The sequence below is a fragment of the Callorhinus ursinus genome, unplaced genomic scaffold (genome assembly GCF_003265705.2).
Source record: "Callorhinus ursinus isolate GAN/ISIS: 27379988/994484 unplaced genomic scaffold, GSC_fseal_2.0 scaffold13, whole genome shotgun sequence".
Taxonomy (NCBI): Eukaryota; Metazoa; Chordata; class Mammalia; order Carnivora; family Otariidae; genus Callorhinus; species Callorhinus ursinus.
The window spans coordinates 30487185-30511235 of NW_027397075.1; the positions used below are offsets into that span (position 1 = coordinate 30487185).

Below are 24051 nucleotides of genomic sequence, written 5' to 3' on the forward strand. Positions count from 1 at the left end.
ACTTTTGGATCCCTCAATGTGCCATACTCTTGCTGCAGCACCTGTCTATGGCAGATAACTTTAATAATCTAGTTAAAAATAACCTTGGTATCAAAATATAATTTCATAACTATTTCTTAAGAAACTACTATAAACACTGTGCTAGGTAATGCTGGTGGTGAGAGAGGTAAAGATACCCAGATTAATGTAGCACACCACCAGCCATCAAGGAGCAGACATAGTTGGAGGGGAGTTGAGATCAGCCTATAACAAAGTCCTGTTTATATAATGCGGGCATAGGCCCAGAGCTTTGGGAGTTCATGCGAAAGAGATAACTGGAGGTTTCTAAGAAGGCATAATCCAGAAATGGTAGTCGATTGACTTTGAAGGCTGGGCGGGACTCCAACAGTCAGAGGGAGGGGGTCTAGGCTGACTGTTTCCTGTCTTCCCTGCTTCAGAGTCAATACTACCCATTTCAGGGAGGTAATTTTACTAAAACACTGCTTTGATCATGCCATTTGCTGGCTCAGAAACTTTGAATACTTTTTGCTGCCTCTAATATAGTGGCCAAATTCTTCATAATTGACTTCAACATACAGTTATTGTACTAGATGGCTCTTAAGGTCATTTTACAAACCTGAATCTATGATTATATAATTTTGCCATAATAGTTTTACTTTCCACAACTTCCCTACATGCCTCATTTTTTACCTCCTGGCTTTGATAATACTACTCCATTCTCTTGGAATGCAGTTGCTTATCTTCCTTTGTTAAAGTCTAACCTCTTTTCAAGTTTTCTGTGAAAATCTTAGATCACATCAGACCAAAATAATCTTTTTTCTCTGAACATTCGGACCTATTACCATGCATAGGGCTTATTTGGAAAATGGTCACATACCCCCTTGACACACTCTTTTGTTATTTGATTCTTTTGTTATGTGTGCACACTGACAAGGATAGAAATGAATATGCAAAAAATAATTTGAGCTAAAAGATAATATTTTTTCTTTGAATGAATTTCATCGTGTTCTTATTTTTACAAAAATTTAAGCCTCTTATTACATACTTTTAAAATCATTAGGTCTCAGAAAATTAAACTAAATAAACCTAATTTGGTTTTCTGTGTGTTAGTGCTTTGGCAAAGCCTTCCACAGTGACTTGTGTGTAATAGGAATTTATACAATTAACAACAAACACACACACAGAATAAGATGTAAGGCAATTATATCCTACATTTGGAACAGAAGCACTTTATTTTTTAGCTTTCTGTTACATCTTCACATACTTATTCGTATGGAGTTTATTCTTTCTATGTTATTTGTGTTTTGTGTAACTCACTACCTGTACTAGGTAAATTGGAGGCTTCTGATTACAAGAACTGTACTTATTTGTGTTTATATCTTCTACAGAGTGCCTTGCAGATAACTGGTGGTCTAAAATTTTTGACTTATGTCAAATTAAAGCATTATATATCGGTATGTTTTCAATATTGCAGATATAACCAACTAAGTATCTATCACCAAGAATATGTCCAAGGGCTCAAATTAACTTGCAAGTCCTTACATGGTTTCCCATGAATACATTTTAATTTTTACTTACTTATATTTTTAAATTAAATTAAATTTATTTTTTTAGTTTATTTTTTAAAAATTCAAGTATAATTAGCATACAGTATTCTATTCATTTCAGGTATACAATATGATGATTCGACAATTCTATACATTTTTCAGTGCTCATCAAAATAAGTGTATTCTTAATCCCCTTATCTGTTTCACTCATGCCCCCACCAACCTCCCCTCTGGCAACCACCAGGTGGTTTTTTTTATTTAAGAATGTTTTTTATTGTTTGTCTTTTTATCTTTGTTCATTTGTTTTATTTCTTAAATTCCACATATGAGTGAAATCATATGGTATTTGTCTTTCTCTGATTGACTTATTTCAGTTAATGTAATAACTTTCTAGGTCTGTCCATGTTGTTGCAAATTGCAAGATTTCATTCTTTTTAATGGCTGAGTAATAATCCATAATGTGTATGTGTGTGTGTGTGTGTGTATATATATATACATATATATATATACACACAACTATAATATAATTATATATAATATAATATATAATATAATATGTATAATTATATTATATATTGTAAATATTATATATTACATCTTCATATCCATTCATCTACATATGGACAGGTGGGTTTCTTGCATATATTGGCTATTGTAAATAATGCTGAAATAAACATAAAAGTGCATATGTCTTTTCAAATTGTGTTTTCATTTTTGTTGGGTAAATACCCTTTAGTGGAATTACTGGATCATATGGTAATTCTATCTTAAATTTTTTGAGGAACCTCCATACTGTTTTCCTCAGTGGCTGTACCAGGTTGAATTCCCACTAACAGTGCATGAGGTTTCCTTTTTCTCTTCATCTTTGTCAGCACTTGTTATTTCTTCTGTTTCTGATTTTAGCCATTCTGACAGGTGTGAGGTGATATCTCATTGTGGTTTTGATTTGCATTTCCCTGATGATTAGTGATATTGAGCATCTTTTCATGTGTCTGTTGGCTATCTGTATGTCTTCTTTGGAAAAATGTCTAATCAGGTCTTCTGTCCATTTTTAAATTGGATTATTTGGTTTTCAGGTGTTGAGTTGTATAAGTTCTTTATATATTTTGTATATGTACCCCTAATCAGATAAATCATTTGCAATATCTCCTCCCATTCAGTAGTTTTTCTTTTCATTTTGTTGATGGTTTCCTTTGCTGTTAATAGTCCCAATAGTTTGATTTTGTAATATCAAAGAAATTACTGCCTATGTTTTTTTTTCTAGGAATTTTATGGTTTCAGGTCTCACATTTAGGTCTTTAAACCATTTTGAGTTTATTTTTGTGTATGATATAAGAAAGTGGTACAGTTTCATTCTTTTATATGTAGCACTCTAGTTTTCCCAAAGCCATTTGTTGAAGACACTGTCTTCTTCCCATTGTACATTCTTTCCTCCTTTGTTGTAGATTAATTGACCATAAAAGCATGGGTTTATTTCTGGGCTCTCTTTTCTGTTCCATTGATCTATGTGTGTGTTTCTGTGCATGTACCATACTGTTTTGATTATTACAGCTTTGTAGTATATCTTAAAACCCAGGATTGTGATGTCTCCAGCTTTGTTTTTCTTTCTGAAGATTGCTTTGGCTGTTTGGGGTCTTTATGATTTCATACAAATGTTAGTGTCATTTGTTCTAGTTCTGTGAAAAATGCTGTTTGTATTTTGATAGAGATTGCATGTAGGATTGCTTTGGGTGCTATGGACGTTTTAAAAGTATTGGTTCTTCCAATCCATGAGCATCACCTTGGTTAAGTTTATTCTTGGGTATTTAATTTCATTTTTTATTTTTTGAGGGGGTGGGAGGAGCAGAAGGAAAGAATCTTAGGCAGGCTCCATGCCTAGCATAGAGCCTGATGCAAGGCATCACCCTGAGATCATGACTTGAGCTGAGATCAAGAGTCGGAAGCTTAACTGACTGAGCTACCTAGGTGCCCCAGGATTTTATTCTTTTTGGAGCAATTATAAATGGGCTTGTTTTCTTAATTTCTCTTTTTGCTCTTTCATTATTAGCATATAGAAATGCATCAGATTTCCACATATTAATTTTGTATCCTGAGACTATTGATATATTAGTTCTAGTAGTTTTTTGGTGGATTCTTTCAGGTTTTCTATATAAAGTATCATGTCATCTGCAAATAGTGACAGTTTTACTTCTTCCTTACCAATCTGGATGCCTTTTACTTCCTTTTCTTGTTTGATTTTCGTAGCTAGAACTTCCAGTACTATGTTGAACAAAAGTGGTGAGAGTGGACATTTTGATTTTGTTCCTGTTCTTAGAGGAAAAGCTCTTGTTTTTTCACCACTGACTATGATGTTAGCTATGTGTTTTCCATATAAGGCCTTTATTATGTTGGGGTATGTTCCTTCTAAACCTACTTTGTTGAGAGTTTTTACCATGAATGGATGTTGTAGTTTGTCAAATGCTTTTTCTGCATCTAGTGAGGTGATTATATGGTTTGTCTCTTTTCTCTTGTCAATGTGATTAATTTGCAAATATTGAACCACTCTTGCGTCCCTGGAATAAATCCCACTTGATCATGATGAATGATCTTTTCATGTTTTGTTAGATTTGTTTTGCTAAGATTTTGTTGAGGATTTCTTTTTTTCTTTTTTTTGTTGTTGTTGAGGATTTCGGCATCTATGTTCATCAGAGATATTGGCCTGTGGTTTTCCTTTTTTGTGGTATCTTTATCTGGTTTTAGTATCAGGGTAATGCTGGCCTCATAATGAATTTGAATGCTTTTCTTCCTCTTCTATTATTTGGAATATTTCAAGAAGAATAGGTGTTAACTCTACCCTCTGGTCTTGGACCTTTATTTGTTTGGAGGTTTTTTTTTTCTTTTTTATTACTGATTCAATTTCACTGCTGGTAATGGGTCTGTTCTAATTTTGTCTTTTCCTGATTCAGCTTTGCAAGGTTATATGTTTCTAGGAATTTCTTGTAGGTTGTCTGATTTGTTGGCATATAATTTTTCATAATATTCTCTTATAATCCTTTCTCTTTCTATGGTGTGGGTTGTTATTTCTTCTCCTTTATTTCAGATTTTATTTATTTGAGACCTCTTTCTTTTTCTTGATGAGTCTGGCTACAGATAAAGAATTTTGTTGATTTTTTCTAAGAACCAACTTCTGGTTTCATTAATCTGTTTTATTGGTTTTTACTTTTTTTAGTCTCTATTTCATTTGTTTCTGCTCTAATTTTTATTTTCTTCCTTCTACTGGCTTTGGGCTCTGTTTTCCTTTTTCTAGCTTCTTTAGGTGTAAGGTTAGGTTGCTTATTTGAGATTTTTCTTGCTTTTTGAGGTAAGCCTGTATTGCTATAATCATCCCTCTCTGAACAGCTTATGCTGCATCTCAAAGATTTTGGACCATGTGTTTTCATTTTCATTTCTCTCCATGTATTTTTTATTTCCTCTTTGAATTTCTTGGTTGACACATTCATTGTTTAGTAGCATGTTATTTAGCCTCCATGTATTTGTGTTCTTTCTACTTTTTTTTCTTGTGAATGGCTTCTAGTTTTATACCATTGTGGTCAGAAAAGATCCATGATATGATTTCAGTCTTTTTGAATTTGTTGAGCCTTGTTTTGTGGACTAATTGTGATGTATTCTGGAAAATGTTTCATGTACACTTGAAAAGATTATGTATTCCACTGTTTTTGGATAGAATGTGCAAATTTATCTGTTAGATCCATTTGGTTTAATGTGTCACTCAAAGATACTATTGCCTTGTAGATGTTCTGCCTGGCTGATCTATCCATTGATGTTAGTGGGGTGTTAAAGTTCACTACTATTGTTGTATTACTGTCAGTTTCTTCCTTTATGTCTGTTAATGGTTGCTTTATGTATTTAGTTGTTCCTATGTTGGGCCTACAAATATTTACAACTGTTATATACTCTGGTTGGATTATTGCCTTTATCATTATATAGTGTCCTTCTTTGTCTCTTGTTGCAGTCTTTGTTTTAAAGTCTATATAGTCTGATAAAAATATTGCTACCCCAGCTTTCTTTTTGCTTCCATTTGCATGGTAAGTGCTTATTCCATCCCTTCACTTTCAGTTTGCATGTATCTTTAGGTCTGAAGTGAGTTTCTTGTAGGTAGCCCATAGATGGGTGTTGCTTTTTTTTTTTAATCCATCAGTCACTCAAGGTCTTTTGATTGGAGCATTTAGTCAATTTACATCCAAAATAATTATTGATTGGTATGCACTTATTGCCATTTTGTTACTTGTTTTATGGTTGTTTTTGTAGTTCTTCCCTGTTCCTTACTTCTCTTGCTCTCTTCCCTTATGGTTTTATGTCTTTCTTTAGTGTATGCTTGGATTGCTTTCTTCTTATTTTTTGCATATCTATTACAGGTATTTAATTTGTGATTACCCTTGGGCTCATATATAACATTTTATGCATATAGCAGTCTATATCAAGTTGATGGTCACTTAAGTTTGAACCCATTCCAAAAGCACTAAATTTTTCTCCCCCCTCCCATGTTTCATGTATATGATGTCATACTTTATATCCTCTTATTTTGTGAATCTCTTGATGATATTCATAGATATAACTGATTTTACTGCCTTTGTGCTTTAACCTCCATACTGGTTTTAAAAGTGATTAATCTAATACTTTTATTATGTTTGTATTTAACTGTGAAATTTTTTCCTTTCACAATTTTCTTACTCCTGAGTATGGCCTTTTCTTTCCGCTCAGAGGATTCCCTTTAATGTTTCTTGTAAGGCTGGTTTAATTGTGAAGAACTCCTTTAACCTTTGTTGTCTGGTAAATTCTTTATCTCTCCTTCTGTTCTGAATAATAGCCTTGCTGAGTAAAGTATGTTTGGTTGCAGGTTTTTTCCTTTCAGCACATTGAATATATCATGCCACTCTCTTCTGGCCTGCAAAGTTTCTGCTGAAAAATCAGCTCATCGCCTTATGGGGTTTCCATTGTATGTAACTGTTTTCTCTTGCTGCTTTTAAACTTCTCTTTATCACTATTTTTGCCATTTTAATTATTATGTGTCTTGGTGTGGGCCTTCTTGGGTTGATATTTTTGGGAGCTCTCTGTGCCTTCGAATCAGATACCAGTTTCCTTCCATAGATTAGGGAAGTTTTCAGCTATTATTTCCTCAAATAAAATTTCTGCCCCCTTTTCTTCTCCTTCTGGAATCCCTATAATGCAAATGTTATTATACCTGATGACATTGCTAAGTTCCCTTAACCTATTCTCATTTTTTTATTAATTTTTTTTCTTTTTGCTGTTTAGTACTCTGTCTTCCAGCTTGTTGATCCATTCTTCTGCCTCCTCATATCTACTATTACTAGATTCCTATAGTGTATTTTTAATTTCATTTATTGAGTTCTTCATCTCTGATTGGTTCTTTTTTATATTTTCTATCTTTTTGTTGAAGGTCTCACTGAGATCCTCCATCCTTTTCTCAAGTCCATTAAGTATCTTTATGACCATTACTTTGATTTTTTTTTTAATCAGACATATTCTTGTCTTTGTTTCATTTAGTTCTGTTGCTGTGGTTTTGTCCTATTCTTTAATTTGCGACGTATTCCTCTGTCTCCTCATTTTGTCTAACTGTGTTTGTTTCTATGTATTAGGAAAAGCAGTTACGTCTCCTGGATCTTGAAAGTAGTGGTTTTATGAGGAAGAGGTCCTGTGGTGCCCTGTAGCACAAGGTCCTCTGTTCATCAGAACCAGGCACTTCAGGAGTGTGTCCTGTATGGGTTTCGTGTACCCTGTTGTTGTGGCTAAGCTTTCTTTGCCTTCAGTCCAGTCAACTGCAATGGCTCACTTTACCTGTTGTGGGCAAGATTTAGTCCCTGTGCTGTTAAGGGGCCAGCCAGGGGCCCCTGTGGGCTTGTAGTTGGGTAATGGGGCAGTCAGACTAGAGGTCTGCCCTCAGCCTATTTGTCAGGACTGCAAAGTGACCCCAAACTGCAGGGCTCTCTCCCTGTGCTGCCTCCCAGGAGGTTTTTGTTGGTGGGTGGGGCTGGCATTTAGACCAAGATACCTGCCCCCATACTGTCTGCTGGGACTGCAATTACACTGATCAGCAGGGGACTCTCTCTGCACTGCCAGTTATAAGGCCTGGCTGCTGGGGATGAATATACCAATAGAATTGGTATATGTGGTTATTTTCCCCTTTCATCAGGGCAGGAGTCACTTTGGAGTGGTGTCAGTCCCTGTTGGGGCTGCTTGCAGGATGAGATACAATAAGAGCCACTTTGAGGGGACCTCTGCAGAGTGGAGTAGGTTGGATGGGGTGAATCCACAGGAGAATGTGGGGGTGGGGAACACAGTGTCAACAAGATAGGTAGAGGGTATTGAAGCTGCCTCCCGCAGGTATCTGGCTGTCTAGGCTTGAGATGGGGGTGGGAGCATGGGAAGAAATGGCACTTGCCAGCTCTTTTGTTCTTGGAGAATTCTCCTAATGATATTTGCCCCTCTAGCATTCGTTCTGAAATTGGTAAATAAATCTCCTTCCCATATATTCCAAGCTGCTTCTGTATCTAGGTGGTTTTATTTGCTGTACTGTCTCATTAGGGGCAGGGACTTAGTTTCTTGTTCCTCTCCACATCTCCCAGAGTTGAGCCTGCTGATTTTTAAAGTACCAGAGTTAAGCCCCACTGTTTGTAAAAATCTCATGAAGTTAAGCTCGAGTTTTCAAAGCCAAATGTTATGGGGACTTGTATTCCTAGTGCAGGTCCCCTGTGCCTGGGGTGCCTGGTATGTGGTCTTCTCCACTCTTGTGGTGTCCCTTCCATTTGTGGTTGGTCTCACCAGGAGTTTGGTTCTCCACCACCTTTGCACCTCTGACCTTTTTTGATGTGACCTCCTCTGTATGATTAACTGTGGAAAGTCTATTCTGCCAGTCTTTGGGTCATTTTCTGCTTTGGTTGCACTGATGTGGCTATCTAGGTTTGTTCGTTGGATCAAGTGAGCTTAGGATCCTCCTACTCTGTTATCTTCCTAGAAGTCCTCCCATTTTTAAATACTTTTAGTTCAATCATCATTGCATATATAAGAATTATGATAAAGAATGTTTTCTAACTAGAAGTTTATTTTTTATTATGTTGCTTATGTAGTAACTTCAAGTATCTAAATATATCTTTAATAAGTATCCTTGTCTTTATGGAGCCAGTTGCTATGAAAAGGTTATTCTTTTGGTCAAAAGTAAAGTTAGTTTAGTATTTGGGTTTTTTTTTTCCCCCACATGCTCTAATTTACCATTTGAGTTTATGTCTTTTTTTTTATTATGTTATGTTAATCACCATACATTACATCATTAGTTTTTGGTGTAGTGTTCCATGATTCATTGTTTGTGTATAACACCCAGTGCTCCATTCAGTACATGCCCTCTTTAATACCTATCACCAGGCTAACCCATCCCCCCACCCCTCTCTCCTCTAGAACCCTCAGTTTGTTTCTCAGAGTCCATAGTCTCTCATGGTTCGTCTCCCCCTCCGATTTACCCCCTTCATTTTTCCCTTCTTACCATCTTCTTTTTTTCTTTCTTTTTTTTTTAAACATAAAATGTATTATTTGTTTCAGAGGTACAGGTCTGTGATTCAACAGTCTTGCACAATTCACAGCGCTCACCATAGCACATACCCTCCTCAATGTCTATCATCCAGCCACCCCATCCCTCCCACCCCCCACCACTCCAGCAACCCTCAGTTTGTTCCTGAGATTAAGAATTCTTCATATCATGTATCATATGATACATGTCTTTCTCTGATTGACTTATTTTGCTCAGGATAATACCCTCCAGTTCCATCCACGTTGTTGCAGATGGCAAGATCTCATTCCTTTTGATGGCTGCATAATATTCCATTGTATATATATACACCACATCTTCTTTATCCATTCATCTGTTGATGGACATCTTGGCTCTTTCCACAGTTTGGCTATTGTGGACATTGCTGCTATAAACATCAGGGTGCATGTACCCCTTTGGATCCCTACATTTGTATCTTTGGGGTAAATACCCAGTAGTGCAATTGCTGGGTCATGTGGTAGCTCTATTTTCAACTTTTTGAGCAACCTCCATACTGTTTTCCAGAGTGGCTGCACCAGCTGGCATTCCCACCAACAGTGTAGGAGGGTTCCCCTTTCTCTGTCTCCCCACCAACATCTGTCCTTTCCTGACTTGTTAGTTTCAGCCATTCTGACTGGTGTGAGGTGGTATCTCATTGAGGTTTTGATTTGGATTTCCCTGATGCCGAGTGATGTTGAGCACTTTAGTATTTGGGTTTTTTAAAAAAGATTTATTATTTATTTGAGAGAGAGAGTGCATTAATGGGAGGGCAGAGGGAGAGGGAGAGAGAGAATCTGAAGCAGACTCTGTGCTGAGCACAGAGCCCAGCACAGGGTTTGATTTCACAACCCTGAGACCATGACCTGAGCCGAAACCAAGAGTCAGACATTCAACCGACTGTGCCACCCAGGTGCCCCATAGTGTTTGTTTTAACACTAATACCTGATATTGGGTTATAAAGTAAATCTTTTTCCTCCTGCATATTCTTAGAATATGGTAGATCCTAAATATGATTATTTAGTAGATAAGGATTCTGTCAGTGGAAAGTCTCTTTACGTAGTATAGGTCATAAGCTTCTGGGAATAACTTTGCCTCTCAAGGAATCTTGGATCTAAGAGGAACCTAAGAAACAGGTAGGGTAGTTCCCCACCCCTTGTCTCTGTCTCTCTGTCTACACACACAGACACACACACTCTCACTCATTCACACTTTATAGATAAGGCACTGAGGTCTGTATGGGCCATATTCTTTGCTTAAGGTAGCACAGGGATTCATCAACAATCTTTCACTTTTATGTTCTACTGTTTTTCTCTTATGGTTATACACATAATTCAAGGGTCCCCAATAGTTTGCCTGCTATAAACACCTGTGGATCTATCATAGTTTAAAATTATCACTACGAGTAAATGCTTTATTTTAAAACATTTCCCCTTAAGAAAACCCTAACAAAATTATGGTTTGGAAAGGATGACCATAGCCATGAAGGTGGCATGATCATAGTACAGTTGTAGCTGGTCCCAGTTCTTCTCTGAAGAGGGGGAACCTGCAGGCGTGGAGAAAGAAAGGATGGCCAAGATCTGAAGCCTCAGAAGAGAAACACTTTAGACACACTTCATGGTTCAGGGCATGGTGGGCAGCCAGAGGGCAGTGTGGGTGCATCAGACCCCTGGCCATAGCCTGACGCAAACTTTTATCTCATTTACAACCTCACCACAAAAACCTTAGTAAAGTAGATTTGGATTATGTAGAGAGATGGTTGGAGAGAGATGAATTTCATAGTGATTAGGGAAGCAAGCATTTAACTAACAAGTAGAAAAATAACAAAAAACAATGAGGAAAGAAGAAGCTCAAACCCTGAAATTAGCAAATTGAAAAACAAAAAAAATATACACAAAATATCTTTAGTAATCAAATACTGTTTGCCCTTTTACCACTCATGCCTTCCCCAACCTCATTTGAATGTAGTGTTTGTTTCTTCCTGAGATTGAATGAAGAGAAGCACCTTAAATACATCGCGGTAGATTATAAAAGATTGCTAATTTCAACAGCTGTTCTAAATGTGTGATTTGTGATGTGCTACTGAACCACAAGATCCCATCACTTTAAATGGTTGATTGATGATTTTATGTTTTCTCTATTTTAGACTATTTCATCAATTTTAAAACAGCTTCTATAAACTCTTAAACAACTAGTGAGAGGGTTCAGGATTGCTTTTCAGAATTGCCACAGTGACTTTTATTTTCTTGTATCAATACATGTTTACTCATGAATTCACTGAAAGAAAGCCTTCATTCTCTTGAGAGATAGAGTAACATGGCACATAAATATCTGGACTCCAGAGTTAAATTGTTGAGGTCAAATCTGACTCTTAATCCCTCTGTGCTCGTGTTATAATGATATCAATCTCATTGGACTTTTCATTCAACAGATACTCATTGAAGCCAACTATGTGCTGAGCAGTTTCTAGGCACTGGGGACATGGAACAGACAAAAAGCTCTGCTCACAAGGAGCTTATGTTCTAATGGAAGAAGACAGAAAATAGATATACACAAAAATCAGTAAACTATACAGTATGTTTGAAAGTGTAAAGTGCCACAGAGAAAAATAGAACAGTATAAAGAGGATAAGAGTGCTGGAGAAAAGGAGGGATACAATTTTAAATAGGGTCATCATGGTAGGTCTCACTGAAAAGATAAATTTGAACAAAGACTTGAAGAAGGTGATGTCAAGAGCCATGCAGTTGTATGGCGGATGAGTATTCTAGGCAGAGGGAACAGGTAGCAGCATAAAGGTTTTGAGGTGGGATTGTGCTTGGTAGGTTCGAAAAAAAGAAAGGAGTCATTGTGGCTGGACCTCCCCAGTGAACAAGGTGGGGAGAGTAGATGATTCAAAGAGGCAGAGGTTGGGGGTCAGTTGAGTAGGGCCTGTGGACCATTGTAAGGACTTTTACCCTGAGTAGAATGGCATTGCATAGTAGTATAGAACGTTTTGAGCAGAAGCATGGCAAGGATACCCTTTTTAAAAGGATCCCTTTGGCCTCTGTGTTGAGAATTGATATTAGGGGGACAAGTGTGGAAGCAGAGACCACAGTAAGTGATAACAATACAAATAAGAGATAACCATGGCTTGGACAAATGTGGTAGCCATGGGGGGTGGTAAAAAGATGTTGAATTTTATTTGATTAAATTAACTAATGTATTTTTTAAAAAAGATTTTTATCTTTAAATAATTTCCACACCCAGCATGGAACTTGAACCTACAGTCCTGAGATCAAGAGTTGCATGCTCCACTGACTGAGCCAGCCAGGCAACCCAAGATGTTGAATTTTAAATACATTTTATTTTATTTTAAAGATTTATTTATGAGAGAGAGAGAGAGAGAGAGAGAGAGAGAGAATGTGTGCATGAGCGGGGGAGGGGGCAGAGTAGTAGAGAGGGGAGAGAGAGAGAGAGAATCTCTAGCAAACTCCTCGCTGAGCATGGAGCCGGGTGTGGGGCTCGATCTCACTACCCCGAGATCATGCCTGAGCCGAAACCAAGAGTCGGACACTTAACTGACTGAACCACCCAGGTGCCCCGAGTTTTAAATACATCTTAAAGTCAATAGCATTTGCTCATGACTGGATATGGGGTCTGTGAGAGAGAGGGAGGAATCAAGGATTTTGGCTTATGCACCTGGAAATAAGGAATTGCCACTAACTGAAGAGGGGAAAACTGTGGTGGAGCAGGTTTTAGGGAGGACATCACAAGTTCAGTTTTGGCATATTAAGTTTGAGATGCCCATTAGACTTCCATGTGAGAGGGTGAGTTGTCAAAAACATTTGAGTCTGGAATTGGGGAAATGGGTCCAAGCTGGAGATCATTCTAGGAGTTGTCAGAATGTAGTAGAATTCAAAGCAATGAGATTGGGTAATATCACAAAGAGTTTGGGATCTGGAATCAGACTACTTGGTACCACCACTTATTAGCTGAGTAACTTTGAGAAAGCCACTTTGCTTCTCTGTGACTCATTCTATCTGCCTGTAAAATGAGAGGAATAATAGTAACTACCTCATGGGGTTAAAAATATAAATCAAAATCACCAATACCTGTAAAATACTTCTTAGAACATACACTCAGTAAATGTTAACTGTTAATTTTCAGTGCAACTATTCTGTATATCTATTAGGACATCACAAATACTTGTACGGACTCATGTGATTAATGTAGCACTACAGCTTTCTACCCCCTGATGTTATATTTTTGGTTTGGGGTGGTTAATTGGTACTAATTCCCCTGAGTTGGTTTTGCTTCCAGAATTAAACTGGCCTGGATTTTTGGAATTTGCTCTGCCTCAGTTGTTGATACATTTTGAAAGCCTGTATATATTTTAATATGTGTTACTTGTTCCCAAAAAAAGTATTATGCGTTTCTTCAGTGCTGGTCTCCTTTGCTTTTCTCAGTGCTCAGCAGAGGAGCAGTCAGGTTCACAAGAAAAACACAGTTGGAAATCAGGTAGGCATTTTAAAAATAATCAGTTGCATGCATGCCCCAAAGAATTTGAACTCAGTCGCTTGATTGATTATTTTTTAATGCAAATTAATCATGTGCAAATTTTGCTGAAAATGCAGCTTTTTGTTTTGTTTTGTTTTTGCTTGTAAGGTTTCTGGAGTGCGTTGCATTTTTTTTTTGCTATTTTATGCATTTAGCTTTATTGATTTATTTTAAATAACTTTTCTGCTATTTGCTCTGCTTTTCAAAATTGACTCCTTGTGTCGTACTTTGCTTGCTTATGTTACCCCTAAATTTGATCTAACATGGAATCTATGAGTCAGTTCAAGGTTAAAATATGGTGAGTAGTTGCATGAGCTTCTGGTGCTGCTGACTAGTTCACACATTTGCACAGCTTGGTAACAGTGAAGGGACAGCTCATAAAGAAGGCAGTTGTTGGATTTATTCTCTGCCACACCAAATTCCTGTTGGTTAACGAAGATGTTAATTCCTAAGAAGATGTGATCTTTTGAGTTTTTGTGTTTTGGGCTGACCGGCTGTCTCTGACTAATAGCGCTCTGCAGAGATTGCATTAACTCTGACAGTTTGCTGTTTCTTTTATGTTTTATGTGATAATGAATATTTGCATTGTTATTTCTTTTCAAGTCAAAACAATGATGATTTTATAGTTTTTTTTAATTCAGAGGTACAATTATTGAACAAATTGAAACCTCTGCTCTAGAAATTTTTCCATTGTTTTGAAAGGAGAAGAGGTAATAACAGACTTTATTTTAAAAACTTTTTTCTGAACTAAAGCATATAATTCTTTGCTATTTCAGGGAACCAATCTTCCGCCTTCAAGGCAAATTGTACGAGCTAAGTTCTGTAAGCTTTACTGTTGCTTTTTCATTTAGCTTCCCAAGGGCACAGTTTGTCTTTAACTGATTAACTCAACTAGCGCTTGCTACTAATTTTTTTAAACTTAGGTTGTCTTGTCCATAACACTGTATCATTGAAATAAAAATCCTCTTTAGAGGGTTCATCCCTTCACTGCTAATAACTTGCTGTGATTGAAAGGTATGAACTAGTAAACTCTAAAATGCTGTAATAATAAACCCTTAACACTGTGGGTGCTTTGATATTTCTCTAATTTTAATGGGCCTTAAAATAATTAAAATCATTAATGATCTTCATCTCTGTCCCTTTATGCTATGTTGTTACAAGGTGTAAGCCTTTCTCTACAACTTGTATGATAATATTTCCAATAAACGTAGTTGGTGCTTCTAAAAGGTGGGTGAATATTAAACATCTGATTTTGATGTATTTGTTGATAAGCCTACTCAATTACAATTATTTGTATTTATTTAAAAAAATAAAATCCAAATTACATCAATTGCTATCTTACATGGCTTTAAAGTTGAATCTTTTAAAACCAGATACTATATCTTCACTTTATGGAAGTATAAAGATACTGTCAAATTACTGGCATAGGCATTAAAAAAAAACAAAAAACATTACACTCTAATTTCTACCACAAATGAAGCAGCTTTAAAGTCTTTCTTCCAATTGTGCTCAAGTTGAGAATGAGATTGGAGCATGGGCCAATTATTTGCCTCATGATGTTTTGGAAGAAACAATCATTGGGAACTAGACATTCCTGGGTTCAAAATTCTGCCCTGTCATTTAGTAGCCATGTGGCCTGGGACAAATTGAACCTGAGTTTGCTCAGTTATGTGATGAGAAGGATGAAAATATATCCGTAAGATGATTGTAAAAATCAGAAATAATTTCATAATGAGGTTTGCAGCTGGGTACTGGATGTGTGCCTTGCAAACAGTATTTACCTTGCTCTTAGCAGGCAGGTGCTGTTCTTGAAACTTTTGGGAGAAAAAATATAAAATATAAGAAAATTACAAAAGTTATAAAATGAGAACAATGAAACATTTGGGAAAATTAGAAGCTATGGCAAATTATTGTGAAGATTGCAATGCCCAGATTAAGGCTTGATGTATAACGGATTTATCTATAAATTTTCCTCATGATCAGAGGCTGTAGCTCATAGAAGTTTATACTTATTGGAAAAGCAATAGTATAGTGGCATAAGTGCATATTTAAGTGCATATTTTAAATCAGATCGAAAGGAAATTCAGAACAGTTTTCAATTATATATTGCTTCCAAATGCTGAAATAATGCTAATTGTGTTACCATGACTTAACTTCCCCTGAGTACTTCAAAGCCCACACATTATGGAAGTCTTAAAAGTCAAGATAATAGAATTGGGTGAGTCTCATAATAGAGCACAGATCCCTACTCCAAACCCTTGGGGCCAGATGTACCTTTAATATCAGAACTTTTTGGATTTTAGAAAAAAAATATTGCATATATCATATTATATTACTTAATATTCCTATGGAGTCAGAGGCAGCACCCTTTAATTAAACACTTCATGTTTCTGCAGTAAAACAAATGAATAGTCACACTAAGTAGATTAAATGAGAGATAAACATTTTCATGTCGGGTTAGATTTTGCTGTTAAATCTTTGTTTTGTTTATTTGTTTTATTCATTTAGTTTTAAATTTTTTAGAGGGAGAGAGAGAGGTGGGGGAGGGGCGACCCTGAGATCATGACCTGAGCCGAAATCAAGAGTTGGCATTTAATTGACTGAGCCACCCAGGTGCCCCTACTTGTTTGTTTAAAAAAAAAAAACCTTTTACTTTGCAAGTAAGGGGTTATGAACCTGAATATCTTATATTCCAAGATCAAATTCAGTAATTACATGCAATATAGTATATTTTAGAGAATCTTTTATTTATTTATTTATTTATTTATTTTTTGCTGCTTAGCAGAAAACTATAATTACTTGAAATCATTTTCTTTATGAATCTGAATGTCTGAGGTTGATTTGAATTTGTATAAAAAGTTTTTGCCTATTAAGAAGCTCAAAGCTGGGGGCCCTTGGAGCCTGGTCTGTTAACTGATGCTGGCTTTTATGGTTGGTGGGGCTGAAATACCCTTTGCTATCCCACAGGTGGTTCATCCATTCTGCTATTCCCTTAGGGCTCCTGGTTGTAAGAGATTCTGCTGTACAGAGTCCGCTCTGAAATATTTTAGAAGGAATTAAAGAAAGCAAAACTCTTTAAAGACAATCACATTCATTTTTGGCTGCCTAGAAATTTGTCAGCTTGAAAGTTCCACAAGTGGGTGTCAACATCTGTACAAAAAAATGTGAGCACACAATTAGTTGAAAGTTGCACTGCCCAATAATTTAAAGGTAACCTTCATTCATCCCTTCACTCATCAAATATGTATTCAAAACCTAAGAGTATGAAAAACTGTGGTAGATGTTTAGAACAGAATGATAAATAAATCATGGGTCCTGTCCTCGGGGACCTCACAGCTCAGTGGGGATGATGGTAAGTAAGCAAATTGATGTCTGCCTCCTTTATCAAGGCTAGCTCCTTCTAATCCTTCAGGTCTCCCTGAAATGTCACTTTTGGAATAGACTGGCCCTGGCCATCAGATCTAAAATCACCTTCCCTCCCTAGTGTCTTGACATTATTATCTTCTTATGTTGTTTATTTTTTCATCTTCCTTCACCAGGACCTAAGCTCCATTAAATCTATTTTTTTTTTTTGTGATGTGGAAAGCCATGGAGTATCATTTTAAGGTTTTAAGCACAATCATAACATTTTAGCAGGATCATTCTGCCTATATGTGAAAGGTTTTGAAAGGAGGGCAAGGTTAGAAAAAGGAGACGAGTTAGGAGGCTATTGCAGACAGAGATTATGTTGGTCTGGGCTCGGATGTTTGTGCTAGATTTGAGGAGAAGCTGATGCTTTCAGGAGGATTTGTGATGAACTGGATGTTGGGGAGAGGGCCAGGCATCGCCAGTAATGCTGTTTAGATATATGATCTAGGCACAGGTGACATAGTGGTGCTGTTCATGGAGAAAGAAATATAGTGAGAAACTCAGATTTGGATTCAGAGTTAGGAAGGGTAGATATGTTGTGTATGAGGCACCGTGGGAGACAGGAGTAAAAATGTCCAGAGGGATGTTGTATAGAAGTGTCTAGAGTTGAGAAGAGACAGAAAACTATTTATTCCAAAGGTAGTAGGGAGCCACTGAAGGATTCCCAGTAGGGAAGGGATATCATCTGACTTGTATGGTGGAAAGATCTGTGTATCAGTCACATGGGATGATTTGGAGAAGTAAAACTAGAGATGTGGAAATTGGTAAAGATGTTTTTGAAGTAATTCAGGTAAAATACAAATGTTTGTAGCAACAGGTATGTAGAAGGGACAGATCCAAAATACATTTAGAGGGTGGGATGAGTTATAAACAATTGTGGAGTTGGGAGGAGAGAGTTCTCTTTCCAGGCTATGGCTAAGAGGATCCACTGACAAAGGGAATGCAGGGGAAGGAATAGCAGATTTCAGGGGAGATGGGAGAAGGTGGTGATTTCAGTTTCATTACATTTTTTGTGCCTATTGAGACTTCAGTAGGGTTGAGGTTCAAGACTTGTCTAGACTGGAGATATGTTTTACAGCTGTCAATGTATTCATGGTAGTTGAAGTCAAGGGAGTAGATGAAATTGCCTCCAATGGAGAAAAGTATGGAAGAAAATATGGGATTTAAAGGATAATGGAGAAATAAGAGTTGGGACAGACTGAGGAACTGAAAAGGAGTCTACGAAGTGAAAGAGAGGTAGGAAAACTTGGAGAATAGCACAATGAGAGCCAAGGGAAGAAATCATTTCAAGGAGGGAATGGCCAATTAGTAATAGATGTTTCCTAGAGTTCAAGAAACACTGGGGAAGTTGTCAAAATAGGTGGAGTGATAGAAGGTCCTGTGCAGTACTGGGGATGACCTGAGGCTGTACCAGTCCTTTTGGTCTTATGAATTGCTCTTCTACTCTACAGCTAGAAGGTAGCATTACTCTTGTACGTTACAGCTAAAAGGTAGCATAAAGCTGAGAAACCAGACGATGGAATTGATATCCTGAGCTGGGCTTTTTTTCCAGGGAAGCAGCAAATAAAATCAAGAGAATAAAAAGTTTTGAAAAGAGAGGTTGAAATAAAGGATTGTATAATCTCATATGAATAGTTTTGACTGATGTATTAGTCAGGACATTAGTCAGGACAGGTCAACCAAGTAACAAACAAACCCAGAATTCCAGTGGCTTAGTATAATAACAATTTAGTTCATGAAGGTCATTCCAATGAAGGTCATTGAGATGCTGGTGGCAGGGATGGGGGACTTCTCTGCTTTACATGGTCAGTCATGGACTTTAGAACCCTCTTTATTCTTCCAGCAGAAGGGAAAGAGAAAGAAGCCTGAGTGAGGGAAGTTTTTAAGGACCAGCCTGGAAGTGTCACACGTTTTGCATTCCCATTCCATTGATTGACCAGAGCTCAGTCATTTGGCCTCACCTAACTGCACGGGAAACAGAAACATGTAATCTGAACTTGTGCCCAGATAAAGAAATGAAAAAAGATGGGGTTGACTGAAAACTGAATGGAAATGAGCAAGACAGAGCACTGGGGAGTTTAATGAAATTGGAGAAAAAGTGTACAGTAGTTCCCCTTTTATCTGTGGGGGATACATTTCAAGAACCCCAGCCTGAAATTGTGGGTGGTACCAAACCCTACGTATGTTTTTTTTCTATACATACATACCTGTGATAAAGTTTAACTTATAAATTAGGCACAGCAAGAGATTAACAACAACAATAATAAATTAGAACAATTATAGCAACATACTGTAATAAAACTTGTGTGGATGTGGTCTCTTTCTCTCAGAATATCTTATATTGTAGTCGTCCTTCTCATGCTGATGTGGAATGATAAAAAATGCCTATGTGATGAGAAGAAGTGAGGTGAACAACACAGGCACTCTGGTGTGGCATTTGGCTGCTACTGACCTTGTGATGATAAGTCAGAAGGAGGATCATCTGCTTCTGGGCTGCAGTTGACAGCGGGTAACCAAAACCACAAAAAGTGAAACCTTAGATAAGAGAGGACTTAACATACCAAGATGAAGGGGAAAAGGTGGTAGTTGGAGGTTGAAGTGAGTGAGTGGGATGTTGTATCTCAAGGTGGGCAAGAGAATGCTACCTGAAGGTCAGAGAGTTTATTAGAAGGAACAGACACCAGGGGAGGGAAATGACAAATGATAACTACAGATACTTGTAGAACATTGTTTGTCCTCAGAAGGTGTGGGCAGCGGAAGAGAAATGGGGATGAAATTTCCTAGATTCAAGGTCTAGCATATTTTGAAGCCAGGAGGATTACATGGTTGATAATCCATTCCTTTAGTTATAAGAATCTAGGGCAGGAAGACACAGCTGACATGCTCATTGGCCCAGACTGCATCCAATTAGGAAGGACTTAGGAAGAATTATACAATTAGGAAGAATTTTTCTTTAGGCAGGGAGAAGAGCAGGTGCTTGCAGGAGCCTGAATATCATGATACCTCCCAGTCCTGGGCTGCTTGTCTGGTTTGTTTTCCACCAATGTGCCTTCTACCACTAACTTTAGATTGGAGTCTGAAATTTAGCTTTCCCAAATTTACAGGTCTCCAGATAACTGGATTCCCAAACTTCTTGAATTGTTGGCTGCAAGCAGAAAAGACCTTTCCTATCAGAACAGGGTTTTGTTCCTCCCTACTTTCTTGAAAGCTAGTCTCTTTTCTGTAGGACCCCCTCGAGATCTCAAACAGTTGTCAACACATCCCAACATCCTGAAATATGCCTACCAAGTCCCCTGGCTATTCAACCTCTGTAAGTACATGATTTGAGACCAATGTTGAAAGAGGTGAGAGTTTGCTCAGCTAATTTATAACTGGTTAAGAAAGATTGCCATCTTCCTAGGCTACAGCAGAACATACAGCCCAGTCCTCTCTCCTCCTCCCTCTGTTCAGCTAATTCTACCTTTCAGGGTCTGCCACTCAGCTCCCACCCTCACCTGACTTCCCGGTATTAATATCTAGATCAGGATTCTTCTAGGTGTAAATTTCAGAAAAACTTAACTTACACGACCTTGGAAAAAAGTGAATTAATTAGTTTACATGTTTGAATATTTTGGAAATAAAGTTAAGTACTATTTAAGTTATGGTTCAAACAGTGTCAGAATGAATTGGTTTCATGAACCATGATGAACTGGATGAACCCTTTCCGTTTTTTGCTTCTGCTTCTTTGCTGTCTGCTCTGCTCTTGGGCCCCACAGGACTGCGATATGACAGCTATCAGCCCCTAGGGGATTTCCTACTTTGAATTCAACAGAAATAAATGAATCTTCCCCCCAGAGGTTTCAGATAAACTCCCGAGGTTCACTCTGATTGAACAAGCTTGCATCTCAGCCCATTCCTGAGGCAATTACTGTGGCCAGAGAATGAAGTGTTCTGATTGGCTTAGGCCAGATCACATGGGCTAAGACGTGGGGATGGGCTGGGCTCCTCTGACAATAATCAGAGTTGTTGGAAGAAGAAAGAATAGACGCTGGAGGATGTGTATCAGAGGTGATGGCTACAGGTACTTTGTTGAGCATTGTTTGTCTTAACCACAATTTAATTTGGATAATAGGATTCTTAGGTATATTGTCTTCTTAAAGAAATATAACCACATTATTAAAACCCTATGGTTCATTTACTGATTAATGATTTTTTTCCAGTTCATCCTCTTACTTTCTCTCCCCCTTCATCTTCCTCTTTCTTAAAAAACAAAACAAAACAAAACAAAAAAACCCCAAACAAAACAAAACAAAAAACAAAAACCAAAAACCTTTTCTATTGGCATATTCAGTTGAGAGGTAGTATAGTGCAGTGGTTCTTCAGAGATGGAACTCTGAAGCCACCGTTTGGCCAGGAACAAATGATGTAACTTCCTGTTTCTGAGGTTTCTAAATAAGGTGATAAAAATAGTAACTGCTTCATGAACTTTTTGTAAGTATTAAATGAGATAATACAAGTTAGGTACCTACAACAGGGCCTGGCTGATAGTAAGCCCTGTATAAAGTGCCTGTTATTATTATTGTTGTTGTATATTTGTATTACTCTGTTAGCGTTCAAGAAAGATAGTAAAATAATTGCTTTTATTTTCTAATTGAGCCTTCTCCTCCCTTGGAAGTGGGAAGATTGCTACAAAGCAACAATGAATTCTGCACATCCATAATGGTTCATGGATCAATTTTTGAGGACAGCTTTCTGAGTATAGAAGAAGAAAAATACCTGCCACCCCAATATTCTAATAAGCAGTTTAATGTATTTTTAAATAGATATTATAAATTTTTAGAACCAGTTAGCACTTCTTTATCAAGTTCTTTTAATTGAAAGTACATTAAAAAACATTTTTTGTAGGAAGAATTGAATTTTTGCTCTATTGATTTTCAAGGTGGCCAGTTTTAATGAAAACTGTCAATATTATACTGGTGTTTTAGTGCTTTGTTGTTTTTTTAGAAGAAAAAACTCAATAATTAAAAATTATCAAAGATTTGTGGCAAGATAGAATATATACCTTTAAGAATGTATGATGCTTATCTGGATTTATTATACATTACATAGATGCCCCTTATCAGCAAAGAAATGTAAGTATAATTTTATTAGATACAGTAGATTGCATTTTAGGAAGCATTTCTAAAATTGAGCAGTTCAAGTCAGTGGGAATATAACTTGTTATGCCAGTACATGCATATATCACAACTGTTTTAGCATGTATCATATATGTAAAATGAGATCTGTTGTTACAAGCTGTGTTTCTTTCCTGTCAGGAGAACACAGTGTTGTTTGTTGCCACTTAGTCTGATATTTAAATTTTTAAGTTTATAAACTAATTCTGAGACTGCCATTTTCTTTGGTGTATTAGTTTTCTAGGACTGCTGTAACAAAGTACCACAAACTGAGTGACTGAAAACAAGAGAAATGTATTCTCTCACAGTTCTGGAAGACCTCAGGTCCGAAATCAAAGTGTCTTTAGGGTCATGTTCCCCGTGAAGGTTCTAGAGAATCTTTCTTGCCTCTTCCTGGCTGCTAGCGGCTCCTGGCACTCCTTGGCTTGTGGCAGCCTGACTCTTCTGCGCCTCCATCTTCTCATGGCTTCTAACCCCCTGTGTCTGTTTCTGTGCCCCCTCCTCTTCTAGGGACAGCAGTCATTGGATCTGGAGCCCACTCTAATTCAGTATGACCCCACCTTAACTAATTACATCCGCAAAGACCCTATTTCCAAATAAAGTCACATTCTTAGGTTCCAGATGGATGCGAATTATGGGAGACAGTATTCAACTCACTACACCTTGGCCACTTGCAGATTTTCTTTTCTTTTTCTTCTTTCTTTCTTTTTTCTTTCTTTCTTTCTTTCTTTCTTTCTTTCTTTCTTTCTTTCTTTCTTTCTTTCTTTCTTTCTTTCTTTCCTTCTTTCTTTCTTTCTTTTTCTTCTTTTTATGGCTTATTATAATAAGACTTTACCTGGGATTTAGCTATACAGGATGCTGATGTACTTTAATAGTTTATTAAACTAAGAATTTATAAATTGGGCCATTGGAGCTTTAAAAGCTATTTTCTTTATTATTCTGTTTGGAGAACATAGTAACTTTGTATTATTGAGATAAAACAGTGCTATTCTATCCTTCTGCATGGTGCCATTAAAATATCATTTTGATTAATTGGGTTTTTTTTTTTTAGGATTGCTTCTTGAGAATTTATTTTTCTCAAAAGTATGAGGCATACAAGGAATTCGTCATGAGGGGAAAAAAAGGAAACATTGAACACTTTTAAGTGATAATACACAAACTCCCTTTTCCTCATTTCATGTTCTGCCTTGGCTAATCTTCTCCCCGGTCTTACCCCACCCCTCCAGAGAGGGCAGGAGTGGGGGGAAGGGGAGGGCAGAGGGAAACCAACAGACAGAGAGACAGACAAATATGGCGTGGAGCTATAAATCCATCTTGGGATTTGGGAATTTGCATTTTCAAAACCTACCAAGCCCGAAAGTTGTATTTACTAAAAAAAGTAAAGGGATGAATGACTGTGCACTCCTATCAGTTCTGTAGAAATCATGATAGTTAACATGGATTAGTTACAGTATTTCAGGTTTGGTTTTAAGTATTTCACGCATTAACTCATTAACTCCTCCCAGCAGCCCCAGGAGGTAGGTGCTCTGATTATCTCCGTTTTAATCTCTGTTTACAGATAAGGAAGCTGAGGCAGGGCGAGGCCAAGTAATGTGTCCAGTCTTACAGTTTCTAAATGACAACATCAGGATTCAAATCCAGGCAATTAGATCCTAGTCTTTGTTCTCCTCATTGTAGTGTTTAACCACTGCTTCTAACAGGTTGTAAACTGCATCAAGAATCTCAGTCTCAACTATAGCAAGTCCCATCACTTAAATCTATTCATTGTTATTTATTCCTTAAATTTGTTCTTCAACTAAAACTGATTGATCCCGAATAGAATGAACTTAGGTTT

General features: G+C 37.2%; 1 protein-coding gene across 8 annotated transcripts in view; it reads left to right on the forward strand.

Moving 5' to 3' along the window:
• Positions 1 to 24051, forward strand: part of DNM3 (dynamin 3) — a 569456-nt gene that overhangs the window by 250324 nt on the left and 295081 nt on the right. For 6 of the 8 annotated variants that reach the window (XM_025878034.2, XM_073900029.1, XM_073900023.1 and 3 more), the window contains 2 exons: positions 13566 to 13617; positions 14433 to 14462. In XM_025878034.2, the coding sequence (XP_025733819.1) occupies positions 13566 to 13617; positions 14433 to 14462 (82 nt within the window). The remainder of the gene's footprint in view (positions 1 to 13565; positions 13618 to 14432; positions 14463 to 24051) is intronic. The other 2 variants (XM_073900024.1, XM_073900027.1) reach the window with 1 other exon arrangement.